The sequence below is a fragment of the Aegilops tauschii genome, chromosome 2 (genome assembly GCF_002575655.3).
Source record: "Aegilops tauschii subsp. strangulata cultivar AL8/78 chromosome 2, Aet v6.0, whole genome shotgun sequence".
Taxonomy (NCBI): domain Eukaryota; kingdom Viridiplantae; phylum Streptophyta; class Magnoliopsida; order Poales; family Poaceae; genus Aegilops; species Aegilops tauschii.
The window spans coordinates 587537580-587556092 of record NC_053036.3 but is presented as its reverse complement, the minus strand read 5'-3'; the positions used below and the strand labels follow the sequence as shown (position 1 = coordinate 587556092).

General features: G+C 47.3%; 1 protein-coding gene across 2 annotated transcripts; it reads right to left on the bottom strand.

Annotated features, from left to right (window-relative positions):
* Nucleotides 1-13457: 13457 nt before the first annotated feature.
* LOC109744903 (uncharacterized) lies at nucleotides 13458-17919 on the bottom strand. Of its 2 annotated transcripts, XR_006670642.2 has the most exons (3): nucleotides 16998-17919; nucleotides 16754-16888; nucleotides 13458-14039 (listed from the first exon to the last, which is right to left on the bottom strand). XR_006670642.2 is itself a non-coding variant. In XM_020304040.4 (2 exons), exons 1-2 carry the CDS (start codon nucleotides 17871-17873, stop codon nucleotides 13996-13998), a joined length of 1164 nt encoding a protein of 387 aa, XP_020159629.1. In that variant the 5' UTR covers nucleotides 17874-17919; the 3' UTR covers nucleotides 13458-13995. The 2 variants fall into 2 exon arrangements, 1 of the variants encoding a protein (XP_020159629.1); XM_020304040.4 differs by having other exon boundaries at nucleotides 16754-17919.
* Nucleotides 17920-18513: the final 594 nt, after the last annotated feature.

The window sequence follows — 18513 nt, the reverse complement described above, 5'->3', positions numbered from 1 at the left end:
CGTTAAGTAGCTATGTGAGATGTGCTCAAAAATTGGGATATGATGAGTGGTTATTTAATCATGATGATCTTGCTAAAAAATTGAAGGACAAAAATTGACACTTGACGAAACATGATTTTTTTTTCATAGTTAAAAGTGTCAATGCTTAATGTGAGGTGAGATGACCTAAATTTTTATCACTCGGTGGAATTAACAAGATTTGTGGTGTTCCATCTTCGTGGAGTGATCGTCGACGTTGGAGGTGTTGGTCCACGATCGTCCCTCCTTTGATCGACTACATCCTCTACATCGGAGGGTGAGCACAATTCCATGACCTCGTCCACTTTTTTCCATGTCAGTAGATTAAATTTTCACATCAAGTCGCGTAACCTAGGCGTCCCCCGTCCGAAAGGGTTGCATCGATAAATATGCATTCAATTGCATATTTATCACCGCAGCTCTTTCGGATTGTCCAGCGCTTTCCACGGACAGCCCGAGGATGTGTAGATTGGGTACGTTGTTCATGCTCTACCCCGTTCCCTGTTGTTCTCCTAATGCACATTCTCTCGGCATTTTTCCGAGACGTGTATTTGGAGAACAGCGGGGAGGTGCTGCCCAAATTTTGTCTCGGAATGGGGTAGAGCATGGACAACGTACTCAATCTACACATTCTCGGGTGGGATTAGGACCCATCTTTACCTATTAGAGATGTTGGTGGATTAAATGTTGTTTCTCGTCAACCCTATAAAAAATAAAATATTGATGTGAGTAGTTTAAATGAATCTTTAATTTTGTTGTGTGGCTTCCAATAAAGCAGAGAGGGGAGATAATCAATGGATGTATAGTGGGTTTTTCCATCGGAATCAAGTAACAACAGAGTGGGTCGAGAAAACTGATGTGTTTTTGAAAGAGATATTCCGTAGTCCAATGAGGATTGTGCCAGAATGCCCGTGTGCCAAATGTAAGAGACGTATGCGCAGAGATAAGAGTGAGATGACTAAGCACCTTCGCACGCATGGATTTATACCCAACTTTAATATGCCGATAAACTTTGCCCAGCGGGACCATGGTAGAGAGGAGGTGATACGACAACGTGTCACTGGTTATGAGGACGATGGTGTTAGAGACATACTAGATGATGTCTTTGCTGCACAGCTGACACCTCCATCACATTCAGCGAATGAACCGGAGGAGCCGGAGGAAACCGCAAAGGCCTTCTTGGATATCTTGGCCTCGTCAAAGAAACCTCTTTATGAGGGTGCCAAGCTCTCTGTGCTGGATGCCATCTCGCAACTGATGGCGGTCAAGGCTGAGTATGGCTGTAGCCGAGGTTGCTTCGAAGCATTTCTGGGAGTATGGGCTAACAGCCTGCCTGAGGGCCATGAACTGCCGAAAACCATGTATGCTACAAAGAAAATCATGAAGGCCCTCTCCATGGATTATGAGAAAATACATGTTTGTCCAAAGAATTGCCTTTTCTTTAGGCATGAGTATGCGAATGACAACTACTGTAGGAAGTGTGGTTCCTCTCGGTATATTGAGGTGGTCGATGAGCATGGTCAGAAGCAGCAGCTAAAAATCCATGTGAAGGTTCTTCGGTATCTTGATTTTATAAAAAGACTGTAGCGCCTTTTCATCACCGAGGAGTCTGCCAAAATGATGAAGTGGCACAAGGAAGGAAAAAGGTACAATCCAAAAAAAATTGTACATCCATCAGAAGGTGAAGCATGAAAGTCATTCGATATAGAGTACCCGGAGGAAGCAGCCGAGGCTGGGAATGTCAAAATTGGTATATCAGGTGATGGGTTCAATCCATATGGTATGTCGTCTAATCCATACAGCTGTTGGCCCGTATTTGTTATTCCGCTCAATCTCCCCCCGGCGCCATAATGCAACACAAGACCATGTTCCTGTCGCTTATAATTCCGGGGCCTGAATATCCGGGGAAGAATTTGAGTGTGTTTATGCAGCCGTTGGTGGATGATTTGCACCATTCTTGGTACTTCCCGGGGTTGACATACGACCGGCATCTGCAGAAAATTTTCTTGATGAAAGTTTGGCTATGGTATTGCATGCATGACTTTCCCGGCTATGCCCTGTTCTGCGGATGGTGTACAAGTGGGAAGATGCCTTCCCAGTGTGCATGCAGGCCTTGATTTTCATTTGGCTGAAGAAGGGTGGCAAGTAAGTCGCCTTTGACCTGCATCGACAGTTCCTCCCTCCAGACCATCCTGATAGGAAGACAAGAAGAATTTCACAAAAGGCAAAGTTGTCCATGAAGTAAACGAGATTCCAACTTTTTCTGGTGCGGATGTGCTTGCTCAGCTGAAAGCTCTTAAGCCTGCCGGCGAAGGGAAAGGCAAGGCAAAGCCAAAGCCAAAGGCGATGACGAGGGCGAGGGCGAGGGCGAGGGCAAAGGAAAAGGCAAATGGAAAAAATGTTTTGAAGGATATGGTGAGACGCACAACTGGACTCACATTACCCCCTTCACGCAACTTCCCTATTTTAAGGACCTCAAACTTCCATACAACATCGACGTGATGCACACCGAAAAGAATGTCATAGAGTCCCTTTTTCGCACGATCCTCAACATTCCTGATAAGACAAAGGATAATGTTAATGCTAGAGTCGATCAACAGAATATTTGTGATAGACCACGTCTACACATGCAGCCTCCCATAGGCAGTCAAAAATCTTGGTTCAAGCCAGATGCTGACTTCGTACTTAAAAAGGATCATAAGATGGAGGCATTCAAGTGGCTGAAACACGTCGTGAAGTTCACTGATGGTTATGCGTCGAATATAAGTAAGGGGGTCAATCTTTCAACGGGCAAAGTGACCGGGCTCAAGAATCATGACTATCATGTATGGATTGAGCGGATTATGCCGGTGATGGTTTGGGGCTATGTTCTCGAGCGTTTCTGGCGTGTGCTGGCAGAGCTAAGCCATTTCTTCCGCATGCTTTGTGCTAAAGAAGTATGTCCTAAGATGATAAAAGAAATGCATAAGAAGGCGCTGGAGTTGATATGAAGCTAGAGAAGATCTTCCCGCCAGGCTTCTTTACTCCGATGACACATCTCATTTTGCACCTCGCGAACGAGGTATTGTTGGGGGGCCCTGTGCAGAATCGTTGGCAGTACGGCCCTGAGAGACAGAACAAGCATCTGAGACAAAAATGTGGAAACAAATCTAAGATTGAAGCTTCCATAGCTGAGGCAGTTATCCTAGAGGAGGTGGCAGACCTCAGGACAGCGTACTATCCGGACCATGTTCCCACGCTGCACAATAAGGTGTCTCGATACAATATAGAAGAACCCAAGTATAAACCCAGGCTGCCCCTATTCAGCGGGCAAGGTGGCAGGGTTGGATGCTCGACACCCTATATCATGCCACAAGATGAGTGGGAGGATGTCATGCTCTATATCTTGCACAACATCAAGGAAGTTGAGGATGAACGGATGAGGTAATACCTTTGCACCATTCTTGTAGTCAATTCATTATGTTCACTTTGCCTCGTTCTAATACTGCTTTTCTTATTTTAGTCGATTCGTTGATGAAGAGTGGACAGGAATGTTGCCTCCTACTGAACCGGAGGCACTTGCTCTTCTTCGAAAGGGTCACGATGGAAGGAAAAAATTTGTTGCGTGGTTCATGGAGAAAGTAAATTTTCACACTTCCCTATTACCCAATTGACCCTACAATTCCAATTAAACTCATGCACCCTATAATTTCAATTAAACTTGTAGGGAAAAGATCCGAACACATCAATGGATGAAGAATTGAGATGGGTTTCCATGGGTTTTAACAGTCGGGTCATGACATGCGAAAAGTATGATGTGAATGGGTATCGCTTCCATACAGAGGAGCACCAGAACAGTCAGCCTGATCCCAAAACTATAAATACCGGAGTCTTCACCGAAGGAGATAATAAAGTAGATTACTACGGAAGGGTAGAAAAAATATAGGAGCTTACATTCAAACGTGGCCGCGAACCCCTAAGTCTCACTGTGTTCAAATGCCGATGGTTCGACCCCAAAAAGGGTCTGAGACATACGCCTCCTGTTGGTTTAGTTGAAGTTAAACCATCAATCGTCTATGCCGAAGCTGATCTCTTTATCGCCGCTACCCAGGCCACACAAGTATATTATCTGCCTTACCCATGCCAGAAAGAGTACCTAAAGGTTTGGGAAGTTGTGTTTAAGGTGTCGCCACATGGTAAGCTACCGGACCCGAAAAATGATGATTACTACAACATAAACCCCATGACATACAAGGGAGTGTTCTTCCAAGAGCAACATGATGACATGGTACGAAACAAGGACAATGATGACTTGGGTTATGTTGACCTGGACCCAAACGATGACGACGCACGGATTGATGGTGAGGCAGTTGTGAATCAAAGAGACATAATTATGCTTGAAAAGTTAAATGAAGACGCTGACGATGAGGAAGAGCCTCCACCTCCGTCAGACAACGAAGAAGATATGCGTGATAGTGATGACGCGACCGGTCGACAAATAGATTACAATAGTGATGATTCATATGGGTTCTAGAAAATGTAAGTTCTCTGTTATTAATGTTCTTTTCTGTATGCTTAATGTGCTCTTCTGTTATTAATGTTCTTTCATGTATGCTTGTTTATTTGATATCCTTACTAATTGTTTATTCTCTTCTCAATGCAGGTTTGCTAATCATGGGCAAGTCCAGTGGCGCCAGTTTCCTCAGTAAATTCAAAGGACTTACTCGGAGTGGACGATCCCACAAGGTCCCCCCCGACTATGCGATGATGACACCTCACAGGGAGGTGGAGGGGTCGGGGGAGGAGACCGTAGAGGAGGAGGGGGTGGGGGAGAGCCCCTAGAGGAGGAGGAGGTGGGGGGAGCCCCTAGAGGAGGAGGAGGTGGGGGAGAGGCAGGGGGTCAAAAAACTCCGGGCCGTGTCTGAAATAGGGGGGTCTTCTTCGATGCCCTCCTATACTGAGGCACCTTCTGAGTCTGAGGAGGAGGAGTATGTTCCTCAGGAGGAGGAGGGCGAGGAGGAGGAGTGCGAGGAGGAGGGCGAGGAGGAGGGTGGTGGAGGGGAGGGTGAGGAGGAGGTTGACCTCGAGTTGTGGGGTGACTTGCCGTCGGGTGCTCCGAAGGGGTGGCTGCGTGGTACTGCAGAACTACCTACGCCACCTTCTATCGAGGCCAACAAGTGGCTCGTTGAACCCAAGGGGACAGAGTAAGTGCCTCTCAATCATTTTTTGAACACATGCCAACATTTTCTTAGTGTACACATGCTAATTCTTTGATTCTTTTGCAAGAACTGGATCCTTCACGGACAGGGCCATAAACCGAACGGCCTTATCACTGTCCTATTGAAGGAGTTTTGGCCGCGCCTATTCTGCCCGAGGCCAGACAGGGACCCACAGCTGCGGGTTTTGGCCACGAGCTGGGCCCACTACGAGGCTTGCAGCCACGCGGAGTACGAGACGGCCGCTAGGGCCGTGATCACCAAATTTTGGGTAAGTTCTCTTCAGAATCACTTGTCTTCAGTTTCGTTCATAGTTTATCATCCAATAACTCAATGCATGCTTTGTTTGCTTCTGGTTTTATGCATGATTGCAGCAATTCTATAGAGTTCTTGATGAGCACAAGGCCAGAGCTGACGTGGTCTTGCTAGCTGCGACGAAGAAGAAAGCTCGTCAGTTGCAGTACGAGGTGCGCTGGGTTGCCGTCTCGCACTTCTACCACACCTACCTTCATCAAAAGATGAGAAAAAGTGAAACGCGGAAGCAAGGACTTACCTTGAACAGGGAGCAGTACATGAAGGTAATATTAGAGACTTTTCATTCCAACATATAAGCAGTCAATATCATCGTTTCGTGCTCACATGTCATGCTTCCATTATGTAGGTTATTCCTCCTTGGTGCTTTGGAAAGGATGATGGATGGGCGCGTTTGGTGGATAGGTGGCTCGGCGAGGATGCAGAGTTTGCTGCCAAGAGCAGCAAGGCCCGTGCTAACCGTGGAAAAGACGGGACACACGGCCAAGGAAACAGGAACCACTGGGGCTTCAAGGCCATGAAGGTATATCTATATGCATGATGCATTTTTGTTCTTCTTTTTACTTTCATGTTCTTATGTATGGCTAACTTCTGCGCCGACGTTGCAGGAGGACAAGTTGAAGAGGCCGCTCTCAGACATTGAGTCGTGGAAGCTGGCCCGCGAGCGGAGTGATCGCAAGGACGGCGAGAAGCTAGTACTATGACAAGACTGGGGAGCACCTGAAGTCTTACACTCAGCAGTTTCAGAGGTTGCATCCGGATGTTCCTGACATCGCCTAGTCTCAGATTGACGACACAGCGGTGGTGGCCATCAAGGGGAAGCCCCATGGCCGGTATCCGTGTTTCAATGTCTTTATCACTCCTTTCGTCTCGTACACACGGCTTTGGGCTACCAACCCGAGCCCGTTAGAGAGTATGGGGCATTCGCAGCCTCCCTTAGCCCGCCAGCATGCTGTAAGTACTTCCCTTTATCTTCTTTCTCTCTAACTTTCTCAGTTTATTTTCAGCATTGCTCACTTAGAAACAACCTAAATTTTGTAGGCATATAAGGCCTTTGTCGAGCATAGGAATCTCGAGGTGCAGGAGTACTTGCAACGAGTGAAGGAAAACGATGATTACAACTGTCATATGATGACGGTTAGTTTGGCCCTCTTAAAACCAAGCTAAATTTTTGCACTTTCATTCCTTCTGACCTTCTAGTTTGCTTGTTTAACTAACATAAAGGCTATGTTGGCGTCTTGGAGTAACCGCACGGATCCACCACAAATGGGACCCCCACCACCACCTGCAGGAGAACCCCCACACGTGCCCACGTTCGATGAGTGGGTGGCACTAGGCAGTGATAGTCCGGTTAGTTCATTTTCCTAACTACTGACAAACTAGTTCTCATTCATTCAACACTATCATATCATATTTACCGTTAGAATCTTCTCTCAAACATGTAGGGGACCGGTGGCTCGACTCCTACTTCGTCGACCCCTGTCACTCCGATCTGGCAGAGTGGTGCTGGTCTTGGCGGTGGCGGTTTTGGTGGAGGTGGTCTTGGCGGTGCCGGTTTTGGCGGTGGTGGTCTTGGCGGTGGTGGTTTTGGCGGCAGTGGTCTTGCCTGATGTCGTTGATGATACTCGTGCATCTGGCCGTCGTGCCATACCTTTCATGTTCCTACTTGTTAGTTTCTTTAGAAGACGATGTTCCATGTCTTGCAAATCTCTATGTTCATGAAGTTTCGCCGATGATGATCTTTAGATGTTTAACTTGAGTATGTTTAAATGATGATGATCTTGAGTATCTTTAGATGATGAACTTGATGATGATCTGTCATATTTCTATGTATATATATTTTCCGGTTTGAAATGCTGTCGAAATGAGTTGAAACAAAGAAAACAGAAAAAAATAAAAAAACACAGATCTAGCCGTCGGCATAGCTATGCCCAGGAGTGCCCAGCGATTGCCACGTGGCAGAGGTATGCCGACGGCAAAGCCGTCGGCATACCTCTGCTGCCAGGAGCTCCCAGCTGCTGCCACATGGCACAGGTATGCCGACGGCTTTGCAGTCGGCATAGATTTTCATCTATGCCGATGGCGAAGCCGTCGCCATACCTGTGCCACATGGTAGCACGCGATTTGTCGGCCCGTTTGACGGCACCGTCGACTGCCGTCAGCTGAAAATCATTGCCGACAACTTATATATGCCGACGGCCGTACGGAGACCGTCGGCATATATACCTATGCCGACGGCTTTCCTATGCCGACGGTCTAACACATCTACGCTGACGTGATCTACGCCGACGTGTGTATGCCGACGGGGGCCGTCGGCATAGATCTAAGCCGACGGCATTGGTGCCTATGCCGACGGCCAGCGGCCGTCGGCATAGAGGGGCAGTCCGGTAGTGGCTTTAGACCAATATGAATATTTTCATCCATTTGTTGGGCTTTGGTTGTATCCTAAAAAGTGTTTCCCTTCTGTGACTGTTCTTATTCATGTCAAACATTAATGTAGCTAGTTGCTTGGAACGTCCATGGCCTTGGTCAACTGCAAATGTTCTGACACTTTGTTTGAACTCGTTGATTTCAAGCCCTCTGTATCTTTCCTTCAAGAAACCAATTTGAGCGCACTCAAGCGCTTCAAATTGTCAAGGCATCATCCCCTATATAAGGTCACGCATGGGCATGTAACTCATTGAACTCACTCTTGAGGGATTCAAGGAGAAGGCTCAAGAGCTCCTAGGGAAAGACCAGGGAGCTCTCGAGTTGAGTCTGATGAGTTGCATACTACTCGGACCGACATCGAGGAAGGGATCTTTGGAGAGGGTGCTGAGGAGTTGCATACGACTCAGGCTTGCGACCAGACCCCTCTCGACGCCTTGCTAACATAGGACTAGGTTGTGTTCCGTCGAGGCGATTGAACCTATTCAAAAAACATCATTGTGCCACTATCACCCATGTACGGTGAGCTTCAATATAAGGCCCGTCGTATGCAATTTTGCAAACTTACTTACAATCATGTTACTACGGGTACTCCCTAGTCGACAGTTGTCATAATGACAATGACAAGTTGAACTTGCCTGAGTTGTTTTCGTCCTCTTGGTGAGGAGTTAGAAAGGTAAAAATGAACTTTTTGACAGAAAGGATCTTCACTTACCAGGGGAATTTCTTTGCTATCTACTTATAAAGGTTGAAGTTGGTAGATAGAGCAACTCTAACCAATTTCCTAAAACCCTTGTTTTTGCGGGGGCAATTTCCTAAAACCCATCCACCCTTTTAAGCAACCAGAATAGAAAAACCCCACCCTAATAGATTTGTTAAGTAGGCTTCCTATGTTTTCTAGACGGCTCTCAACCCTCCTACTATATTTAGAGCATCTCCAACTTCACAGCAGCGGAGAGTACCGAGCAGCCACAGAAAATATCATGGGAAAAACCACCAGCTGGTAGCTATAAGATGAATGTGGATGCATCTTATTTCCAAGATGGATCGGGTGCAGCAGCTGCAGTTCTTCGCAACAACATGGGAGAGCCAGTTGCCGGTGGTTCTTGGCCACTGGAAAACGTCCATGATGCAAACACAACATAGGCTTTAGCGATGCAGAAGGGCTTGATGATGATTGAAAATATAGGCTGTGATGGAGTTCTCATGGAGTCTGATTCACTAGAACTGATTCATGCATGCAATGATGTCACTGAAGTTTGGAGTCTAGCTACGGCAATTCCCGCAGATTGTTTCCAACCGGTAACAAGATTAGGTGCAGTGTGCTTCCAACACTGCCCTAGAGATGCTAATAGGGTTGCACAAAATTTGGCTAGGCATGTTTATGATTCAAAGCTTGTAATTAATTGGGACGGTAATCCACCTAGTGTGATTCTCCCGGACATTATATTTGATGTAATAACGGTGATCTGAAGTTAATAAAGTATGCCCTAGGGCATTTCCCCTCAAAAATAATAGAGCATCTCCAACAGCAACCCTATAATAGGGCACCAAAAATGGGTTTTAGGCCAACATCATATAGAACTCCAACTAGTATCTAGATTGTCAACATTCAACTAAATATTTAATTTTGTGCATACTAAGCAACTAAGGCGGTCAATTCTCAACCCTCAGTTTTGAACTTGCATGATGGTCGTTTTCATAGACAACAGACCTAAAGAAGAGGGCGTTGACCAGTTTGCTAGTGGCGTGCGGCTGGCTGAGTGCCTGGTTGCTTCTTGTCCCTGCTGGTCTCATCGCGTTTCAGCTTATCGGGGTGCCACAGTCGCAGTGTGTGCAAGAGTAATATATGTTTCAGACAGTTGCAGCATTCTAACTTTTTTGTCTTAACACTCGATGTCGCCTTCGTTTTCATTTTCCTTTATTGAAAAAGGCTTTCGCCCCGTTATAAATAAAGCACCACCGAGCACAAAGTAACAAGGTTCCAAGCATACAACCACACACACGCACACACAGAGAGAGCCACCGCAAGCAGGTCCGACAAACACACACATCCAGACGAAACCCAGGTTCAGCTGTGGGCACAGCACAACAAGCCCAACACCGCAGCAAGACTCACACAACAAACATAACGGCGGTGGTGAGGTGTAGAAGATCTAATCCGGCTCCGGCGGTGGTGGGGGAAGCGGTGGAGCCAACCGGAGAGCCATCGAGCGGATCTGGGCGATGATGGTGGTGATGGCGTCTCTCTCCCGGGGGCGGCTAAGCGGCCCCCATAGCTGCAAGTAACAAGACCATTTGAACAAAGCGTCAGTAGCACGTCGAAGAGGAATGCGCTGAATCACAAGCTTATTCCTAACAGTCCACAGCGTCCAGGTTAGCACCCTGATGACTAGCCACCTAATGTGGCGGGTTGGGGGAGGTAACGCCTGGAGTTCCGCGAAGAGGGCGGGGAAGTTGTGGTGGTCCCAGCTTCCACCACTATTTCGTGGAAACAACTCCAAAGGAAACTGCGCGGACACGCAGGTGAAGAAGATATGGTTCGAATCTTCTTCAGGCCCGCAGAGCGGGCAGCGCCCATCCCCTGGGCCGTTGCGCTTCAGGACCTCCACGCCGGAAGGTAGGCAGCCGAGAATCCACTGCTACACTAATATTCTAATCTTCAAGTGGAGCCGAATCTCCCAGATGGAAGTGAGGGCCTCATGACCCAGCGAGGGCGCGATGGCCTGGTATAGAGATTTAGTGGTATTTCTGCTTGTCTCCCTCGCCGACCCAGAAGAAGCGTCCCTGTACAGTGGCAATCTCGTGATGTAGAGTCTCCGGAAGGCTGTAGAAGCTCATGATGAACAGGAGCAGGCTGGCAAGGGACGAGTTAATAACCACTGTCTGGGCTGCCTTCGAGAGCCATCGGCCCTGCCAAGGCTCGATGCGGTGTTGAAGCTTCCCAACCGAGGGGCGAAGCTCTGCCACCGTGAGTTTCGAATCACTAATGGGGATCCCCAGATAAGTCGTGAGGAAACACCCAAGCTGGCAATTAAGCCGATCCGCTATGCTCTGCCGCTCGTCTTGGGAGTATCCCAAGACCATAACCACACTCTTATCGAAGTTGATCCTGAGGCCAAACATCTGTTGGAAGCAGAGTAGAAGGAACTTCAAGTTCATGATGTTGGTCGCCAAGCCTTCCACCATGATAATGGTGTCATCTGGTTGGAGGAGGGAGATCTTGTTCCCTCCAACGAGATGCGGGACTATCCCCTTAATGTGGCCCGCAGCCTTGGCTTTATCTAAGATAGCCGCCAGAGCATCGACAACCATGTTGAAGAGGAACGGTGAGAAGGGATCGCCCTGGCGCACCCCACAGAATGTGGGGAAGAATGAGCCAACCTCGCCGTTAATGTTCACCACGGTCCGGCCCGAGGATACCATTTGCATCACTCGGGCGACCCACCTGTCGTCGAAGCCCTTCCGCAGCAAGCATTCCCTAAGGAAGGACCAACTGACCGTGTCATACGCCTTGTGGAAATCCAGTTTCAGGAAGACTGCCTTGAGGTGTCTGGAGTGGACCTCATGGAGTGCTTCGTGGAAAACCAAAACTCCGTCAAGGATATACCGGCCCTGAATAAATGCCGACTGATCAGGGTGCGTGATCCTATCAGCAATAGGGGCCACCCTAATGGCGTACCCCTTTGCGAGGATGCTGAAGATGACATTAATCACCTCCGGTAGATGCGGAAGATGCGCGATAGGGGCCCTCTCCGGAAGATGACACTAAATTGGCGAATATCCGAAGCCCCGGTAACTTTGAGCCTAGTGAGGTCAATGGCCCCTATAAAGAATTCCTCAAACAAAGCCATCACCTCCGGTTTTATTACCTCCCAGAAAGTCTGAAAGAACGTCACTGGAAGGCCATCCGGACCGGGGGCCGAGCAAGAGTTCATACCCTTAATAGCCGCCCAAACCTCAGCCTCAGAGAACGGGGCGTAAGGGCCGCGTCGTCAGCAGGAGAGACACAGTTGTGGGCCGGCCCGCGGCATCAGCCCGCAGCTCGTGAATGGCCGTAAGGGTTCATTTTCCTTTCCGGGTATTTGTTCAAATTACGACATGATTGATGGAACTTCCGATAATTAACACACTTTGTATATAGGGAATGTTTTGTGTGTCACGTTGAGCGCATTATTCAGAGCTGAGCCCAGTTTGCAATTTCTTCGGCTTGCCCTCAACTGGTTGTTGCGTGCTCAGGAGAGTAAATCCAACCGTCTGAGCATTTGGCGTAACAAAATTGCAGCTTAATTTGTGAGGCAAGTGCTATATATGGTCCATGCCACAGGCTAAGCTTTTGGGCCGTCAGAGATGAGTACAGTAGCAAGTGGGACATGGATCAGAGACCAGTAACATGATGCACTGCAGCTTCATTTCTTTTGTACCCAAGAAAAAAAATCCCATGATCGGAAGAAGAAAAATGATTAAATTTATGGTGTATGTTGAAAAAAAAAAATGGCGAGCACACCATGTCGGTGTGTTTGGCTGGTAGCAAGCATGCCATGCCAAGCCAGCCTGCGTGCGGTCGTTCAAACAATTTGCGTCTTTCTTGGCCTTTTTTTCCTTTCCTTCTTCTCCTCTTCCACTCAAGATCATTCAAATACTCATCAATATGAAGGGCTGACCACGCCTGCCGTGTGGTGCTAACCGTGCCCGGGGAGCGACTTATAAACTAGCCCTACTTGACCCAGCTAAGCGGTATGGTACTAATAACAAAAGCTAAACACAACGCTGCATCTGCAACTCTACGGTTGGGCCTTAGGCCCATAGCTCTGCATACTCTCTGGGTGTTCCCGCTGGCCGCGATGGAATTGTTTACAGGCGGCGGCCCAGGAGGTTTTTCCCCGGGCTCGGAATCTGCTTCGGTCATGCCGTATGTGCCTGTCTATGCATACCATAATAGATGCTCCACCTGGCCATCTAGACATACCTGTACGTATATCAATCTTTGCTAAGCTCCCCTACCATTAATATTGCCAGAGGAGGAAGATCAATGAGTGTGTACTAGTCTACGAGCGGATGGAGAACAAGATGTTGAGATATCTGTGTATCTCCTTTCTTTATGGTGAATATGCTGAGCAGCATATCATTTCATTGATCGGTGGAAACGAGAGTACAAGGTGCAGCCTCGCGGACGTACACGATCCGGCGTCTAGGAGGGTGCGAGAATGAGCAGCAGGGGAGGATGCTCAGCCTCAATACACAAGTTCAGGTTACAGGTAAAACGGTGGCCAAGCTAATCCCTTGGCGCCCGCCTTGGCCCATAGGCGAGCATCATCCTTGATCGAGAGGACGAGGTCGTCGATGGAGGGTCATAAGCCATCAAAGACGGCCGCGTTACGATGCTTCCAGATAGCCCAGGCGGAGATGCAGGAGAACAAAACTGAACGGACTCTGCTCCACAACACACTAAAATGTATTCCCAGCTTTTCTTTCATGCGACAAAGGAAAAGGGAGCGATTCATCTCATCTTAGAAACAAACCAGAAAACACATGACATGACATCCAGGTCAACTTTCATCTCCCTTTTACCATGGCTGCCGATACAGGTTCAATCAACTAGATCAACTATTCAATAACCAGACTTAAGCCCTGAGTTCCTAAGATATCACCTTCCAGTTATGTGTCCAAAAGGCTACCCAAACATCCGGAATTTTAAAACAAAAAAGAAGAAGCTTCACATGGCAGCATTGTTGGTTTCCATTCCACCTTTCTGGCTTCGGAATCCAAGCTAGTCCATTTAGATGAATTTTGGACTGGCCGAACGGCCGAGATGATTCAAAATCTGCATCCCTAGTTTTGGTCATAATGACTTGCACCAATCGTGCTTTACCCACTCAACAGAAAATAAAAAGGATATGATAGCGGTAGCTCTGCAAGAAGCTACCAGCAGTACATTTATGATAATGGCTTCGTCCATTTCGCAAGGTCCTGCACTCTTGCTCTTGAGCGGCGGAGATCACATTTCGCAAGGTCCTGCACTCTTGCTCTTGAGCGGCGCATATCAGACATCAGTGATCTCCGCCAGGGATGGAAATCTACCACGATCTGAAAAGTTATTATGCACAAAAATCAAAACCAACATTCCAATTCAGCATTGATAGTTTGATTTGCTATACAAGTACAGCATAATACCAGATCAAAAAGTCTAATATAAAATGAGCTCCAGATGCGAGCTTCAGATATACCAGAAAAATAATAGTATAGTTATGAAAAGAACATTTGAAACAAAGTAACAGCATAACATGAGATTAAAAAGTTTGCACGGTCCAAAATATGTCAAATAACAGAATTCAAATTAAGGTCAGTTTCCGATGACATGTATTCAGTTTGCACTTGCACGCACAAATGGTCTGTGGCAATCTCTACATGTGAGGATAACAACTAATAATTGCAGTTTGACTTTCTTGAAGCTGCTCACAAACCAAGCAACATATAGACACAGTAAAGAAAATGCAAGGCAACAGACAAGTACTTCATTCTTCATTGGCTACATAAAAGTAAAACTTCACATTTTTGTAGTCAGTGGTAGTTCTTTTTTCTAGGTGTGCCCTGCTATGATAGGCTTGGAGTGGTTTTCTTTTCTACTTTCTACTCCCTCCGTCCCAAAATAAGTGTCTTGAGCTTTGTACAAAGTTGAGACACTTATTTTGGGACGGAGGGAGTATTTCCTTTCCCTTCCCATCTTATGGAAATTTTCATTCCTTCTCTAATACAATGATGTGCAGTTCTCTCGTATGGACGTTTTTATTCCCTTCCGATCCTTCCTTTCTTTAAGCTTCCCTCATATGGACATTTTTATTCCTTCTCTAATACAATGATGTGCCGTTCACCTAAGCATTCAAGAAAAGAAAACTATTTGACCAATCAATAGCTCTAAAGAAAAGTAGAAATTTAAGGGTTACTGATGCAATTGGGCTTCCCATGGACTGATCCATATGATAACAGAATAAGAACAACCAGACTTGACTCCAAAACTGAAAATTCACAAACTACAACCCAGATCCTTATATCTCCAATTGTATGTCCAAAAAGTTTGACACTGCTACTTGATAGTCCTTTTGGAGACAACAATAACAATAGAGTTGTATTTAATTTCAGGATAGAGAACAACATAGAATAAACATGACTTTAGTTCCAAGTAACTGTATCGAGCATTAACCAAGCTGTACTCAAATAGTACAGCAACTGAAGTACAAATTTTCAACAGTACAATCAGGATGGATTCAACGAGACAGCCCCAATTGATCGTCATAACTTTCACAGTAACAATGTGCCATGATCAGAAAAGATACCATGCACAAAACTCATAACTAACTGTCCAATTAGCATCCCACTCTGAAGAACTATGTGTTGGTACTTGGTACTCATTCCAAAGGTTACAAAACTAAGTTTGAGGTGTGAACTTCAGCTATGCCAGAAAATAACAAACTCTGTTTTTTTAAGGAGTCTGAAGCAAGGTAACAGGTAATACTAGAACAACAGACTTGCAGCATATTTAGCAATTCCACTAGTGCTTCATTGTGCTCCTTGACAAGTTAAATCGCATAACAAAAATCATGTTCTGTTTTCCAATGACATACCCAGTTGTAACATTAAAGTAGCACACACAGAACTGTCTTTGGCAAGCTCTGCACATTAATTGAACTAACAAACATTACTTACATTATGAGTAATTATTCACAGACCATAACCAACCAATTAAGCAAACATATAGAGGCTGTAAAGAAATGTCCATCGTATGGACATTTTTATTCCTTGTCTAATACAATGATGCACAGTTCTCTCATATGGACATTTTTATTCCCTTCCAATCCTTCTTTTTTTAAAGTTTCCCTTGTATGGACATTTGTACTCCCTCTCTAATGCAATGATGTGCAGTTCTCCTAACCATTCAAGAAAAGAAAAAATATTTGACCAATCAATGGCCCTAGCAAGTACAAATTTAAGGGGTAATGATGCAACTGGGCTTCACATGGACTGATCCATATAATATACCAGGCTTGACTCCAAAACTGAAAATTCACAAATTACGATTCAGATCCTTGTATCTCCAATTTTATGTCCAAAAAGTTTGACACTGCTACTTGGTAGCCCTTTTGGAGACAGCAATAACAATATAATTGTAGTAATAAATCTCAGGAAAGAGAAACAACATAGAGTAAACATGACTTTAGTTCTAAGTAACTGAATCAAGCATAAAACAAGCAGTCCTCTAATATGCCTGACATAATAAACTGAAGTACAATTTTTTTGACAGTACGATCAGGGTGGATTCAACGAGACAGCCCCAATTGATCGTAGTGACTTCCACAGTAACAATGTGCCACGACAGAAAAGATACCATGCACAAAAACTCATAATTAACTGTCCAACTAGCATCCTGCTTTGAAGAACTAAGTGCTTGTACTCATTACAAGTGTTACAAGACTAAGTTGAGGTGTGAACTTCAGCTATGCCAGAAAATAACAAACTGTTTTTTTTTAAATCCGAAGCAAGGTAACAGGGTAATACTACATCAACAGATTTGTCAGCATATTTTACAATTCCACTAGTGCTTGGTTGTGCTCCTTATCAAGTTAAATCTCATAGCGAACATCCTCTGTTTCCAACGTCATATAATCAATATGAAGTACGTAGCACATACAGAGCTTGCCTTACAAGTAATTGTTCACAGACCATAAACCAACCATTAAGCGAACATATAGATTCTATAAAGAAATCGCAGAATAACAGACAAGAAGCAAGGGCTAGGACCATACCTGGAGTATAGAAGCTCATGTAGGGTAGGACGCTGAAGTAGACCCCAGACTCGGCAACCTTCTTAACCAGCCCAGAATCTAGCTTGATTGTGAATAAGCCAGCACCTGTGCTGACGAATATGACACCCACACCCTCTGCACATCCAACCACAAATGGTTTGTCATCAGAACTGGCAACAGGTATAACACTCTCCAGCAGGATGGCCCTGCAGTGCACCCATCCTGCATCTCCTTGTGCATTCACCTTTCTTGACCACAGATGAAGGCTGGAACCCTCAACGCAGGCAAACCCCAGTGAACTGTCCTCCATCACCATGAGGGCGACGTGGTTACCATACTCTTTTCTGACACCGGGTTTGTACACATCCTTTGTTGGCGGGTCAATCATGGATATGCGATTCTTGCTCCAGTTATACTTGACGACTGGGTTACCCCAGCGAAGTGTGAAGTAGGCTTCGTCTCCAATGACGGCACCCCGCCTAGGCTGGACATAGGGTGTGTAGTAGAATCCAGCTGCAATGGCATCTCGCCTGTGCTGGACATCGCAGCCAGCGTCCATTGTCACTGGCGTGCTCCACGCACCCGTCTCTGATGAGTACACGGCGGCCTTGACTAGATCTGTGCAGTCTTCGGTGACCAGAAAGACAACCCGAAAGGGGCCGCCGTGGCAGTCGAGGTGGTCGCAGCCCGGCACGGCGCAGAACACGGCGGCAGTGTAGATGAGCCACGGGATGCCGGGCTCCGGGAGGCGGTGCTGCTCGCCCGTGACGGGGTCCCAGACGACGAAATGCCAAGCCCCGACCCCCACGTGGAGGAGGACGCGGCCGTGGCGGCAGTCGAGGGGGCGCGTGCGGCTGAGGTCGGGGTAGGGGGAGAGGGGCGCCGCCGTGGTGGGGGCGAGGCGGGCGGCGGGGTCTCCTTCGAAGACCTGGAGCCTGTGGAGGAGGCCGAGCAGGGGAGGCGCCCGGTGGAAGACGCTGTAGCGGCGGCGGAAGGAGGGGTCGCGGAGGACGCGGAGCCAGGGCTTGCAGACGAGGGCGGCGCGGAAGAGGTGCTCGGGCTCGTCCGGCGGGAGGCGGAGGAAGATCTCGGCGGTGACGTCGTCCATCAGCGACGCCATGGGCAGCGGAAGCGAGGGTTTTGTGTGGGGATTGGGCGATTGGGGAGCGGAGTTAAATTCACCCGCGGTCACTGTATTTGATCACAAAGTTCACTTCGGTCACTGGATTACGGAATACCCAGATTACGGTGCTTATCGTTACATTTGTTAACAGCGTAGGTCACCGCGTACGCTGCGTCGCCGTATTTGTCCCACGTGGCGTACTGTTTGACTGTTTGACCTGCCACGCAAGCGAGGCGGGGGTTCTTTTGCACTGGCGAGTTGATTTGGGGGGGCTATTTTGCAAATTTCGCGTTGTACTAAAACCCCCTCCCCCACCGTCCTCCAAATCCCTAGCCATTTTCCTCTTTCGCCGTCGGCCACCAAATCCCTAGCCGGCGTCGTCCTGTCGTCACCCACTCCCCGCCCAGCACCGCTCACCGCCGGCGTCGCCGCTTCTGCAACGAGTTGTTCTTCCCCTGAAGCATGTCTGCATCGAGCTCCTGCCGCTCTTCTCGCCGCGGCGGCGGTCCATTCATCCCCCTCATCTACTGCCCGTGGGGGTGTGGTTCCATGGTGAAGAAGCATGTTTCCGGCACTGAGGATCACCCTGGATGGGTTTACTACCGCTGCCCCGGCCATGGTGTAAGTTCTCTGACAT

Excerpts from the sequence above, each read along its gene's own strand:
- LOC109744903 (XM_020304040.4), bottom strand. The coding sequence starts at position 17,873 with ATGGCGTCGCTGATGGACGACGTCACCGCCGAGATCTTCCTCCGCCTC. Across the intron at positions 14,040-16,753 it reads CATGAGCTTCTATACTCCAG|ATCGTGGTAGATTTCCATCC; the intron begins GTATGGTCCTAG and ends ATAACTTTTCAG.